The following is a 1932-nucleotide window of genomic DNA, read 5'->3' as shown; positions in this document are numbered from 1 at the left end:
AATTCAGTACATAAATCTATGCTGAGCTACCCTCTAACAATATTAAATGCATATTCATCTCAAAATATAACTCCTCTAGTGAGATATTGCGCATGCGTTAACACACAAACGTAGCCAGGTTGTGTAATGGCTGGTATATGCAGCGGGGACCTTACATGCAAGATCTTCTTCCTAATTCTTAAGTGAGATCTACTGATGGAATGTTATCATATAAATCTATGATAGAAAACCTTCTATTCACTTTAAATGCATATAATGTTTGCAAAACATTATTATTCTCGGGAGATATTGCGCATGCGCTAGAACCGTTTCAGACGTGCAATACGAACTGAAAGAAACTGCATCATGCAGGTTGCTGAAAGAGACAGAGAGATAGAGAGGTGGGAGACCGAGGACAAACGGCAGGGGAGATGGTTGAGGGGGTAGAAGAAGAAAGGGGGGCTGGTCGAGGGACAAGGAAGGCAAGGGGGCGGACGGGAGGGAATGAAGTATGAGTTTTGCACCCTACAGGCTAGGGTGCTCTCCTAATTATAAACACAGATCTACTAATAATAATTTCGTACATAAATCTATTCTGAGATATTCCCTAACCATATTAAATGCATGTTTCCCACAAAATATAGCTTCTCTGGTAAGATATTGCGCATGCGTTAATTAATACACTAACGTAGCCAGACTGTGTACTGACTGGTATATGCAGCGGAGGACCTTACATACAAAATCTTTTTCCTATTTCTTAAATGAGGTCTACTGATGAAATGTTATAATCTAATAACCCTTAATATAAATCTATGATGTAATCACTCCTTTTCACTTTCAACGCATAATGTTTGTAAAATATTATTCTTCTCGGGAGATATTGCACATGCGCGAGCCCCGTTTCAGGCATGAAGAAAAATGCATGTAATAGCTTGCTGAGGGGGAGACGGGTGGGAGACTGAGCAAAGCCGACAGGAAATATATCTGAGGAGCGGGGGAAGAAGAAGGAGATTGAGCGAGGGACAGGGGAGGCAAGGGGTAAGGACGGGAAGGGATGAAATTCGTGTTTTGCGACCATACAGGCTACTAGTGCGCTCTCATGTAAATCTCGATGCTTAATTATATGCTTATACGTTGTTGCTATTTCTTTGCCAATTAGCAAGAGTTAAGCCTTTGAGTTTGGAATTTGCTCAGGCTGTGGTAATGAAGCTTGTATGCAGGCTAATTAGTTCAGTTGTCATTGTAAATGTCAGTTGTCCCAACACAAGTTTACCCTGCACATGTTCTAGTACGGTGAGCACCTGGTTCAGAACAATTCACACATGCGCCAAAAAAATTTATTGATAAAATCAGTGGTTAATAATTGTCATACCTATTATGATAATAATCATAATCATAATCATAATGTCATTATTAACCCCTGGTAAAATATATAATAATAATGTTTTTGTAAATAGCCCATAGGGGGCGCGCGACACCAATAAGTATGGCAGCGTTAGAAGTTGGAAATAATGTTAAAGATTTAGAAATACAAGAATTAGAGGTAAATCGAACATATTTCTACACACATGGTATTAATCCGTTAGACTGTCATTAGAGTATTCGGCATTGCTACCAGTTTTCCGTGTTAAAAATAGAATAATTCGCGAAATCACAAGAAATCATCTGCCATGATCTGGTACTAGTGCCGGCGTACTACTGCTGAGAGAGTCGGCCCATTCCTATTTGACAACCCCAGGTTTAAAAACCATAACCCTAACCCTAACCCTAACCAAACTCACGACATGTGTGTGTAAACGCTACTTGTACCAGAGGGGCCATGTCCCCCGGGGTACTGCCGGAACGTACCCTGGGTACGGTCTGGTATACCGGAACGTACCCTGGTACTATATTATATGCCGGACCGTACCTCGCCTACTCCACTAACGAGGACCGTACCCAGGGTACGTTCCG

General features: G+C 41.3%; 1 protein-coding gene across 1 annotated transcript in view; it reads left to right on the top strand.

The window, feature by feature from the left end:
* Positions 1 to 1444: 1444 nt before the first annotated feature.
* Positions 1445 to 1932, top strand: part of LOC106820604 (COP9 signalosome complex subunit 8-like) — a 10626-nt gene continuing 10138 nt past the window's right edge. Inside the window, exon 1 of the mRNA XM_014825113.1 lies at positions 1445 to 1522. Coding sequence (XP_014680599.1) covers positions 1466 to 1522 — 57 coding nt within the window. The 5' untranslated portion in view covers positions 1445 to 1465. The remainder of the gene's footprint in view (positions 1523 to 1932) is intronic.

Source organism: Priapulus caudatus, unplaced genomic scaffold (assembly GCF_000485595.1).
Source record: "Priapulus caudatus unplaced genomic scaffold, Priapulus_caudatus-5.0.1 Scaffold42, whole genome shotgun sequence".
Classification (NCBI taxonomy): domain Eukaryota; kingdom Metazoa; phylum Priapulida; class Priapulimorpha; order Priapulimorphida; family Priapulidae; genus Priapulus; species Priapulus caudatus.
This window is presented reverse-complemented; position numbering and strand designations above follow the sequence as displayed.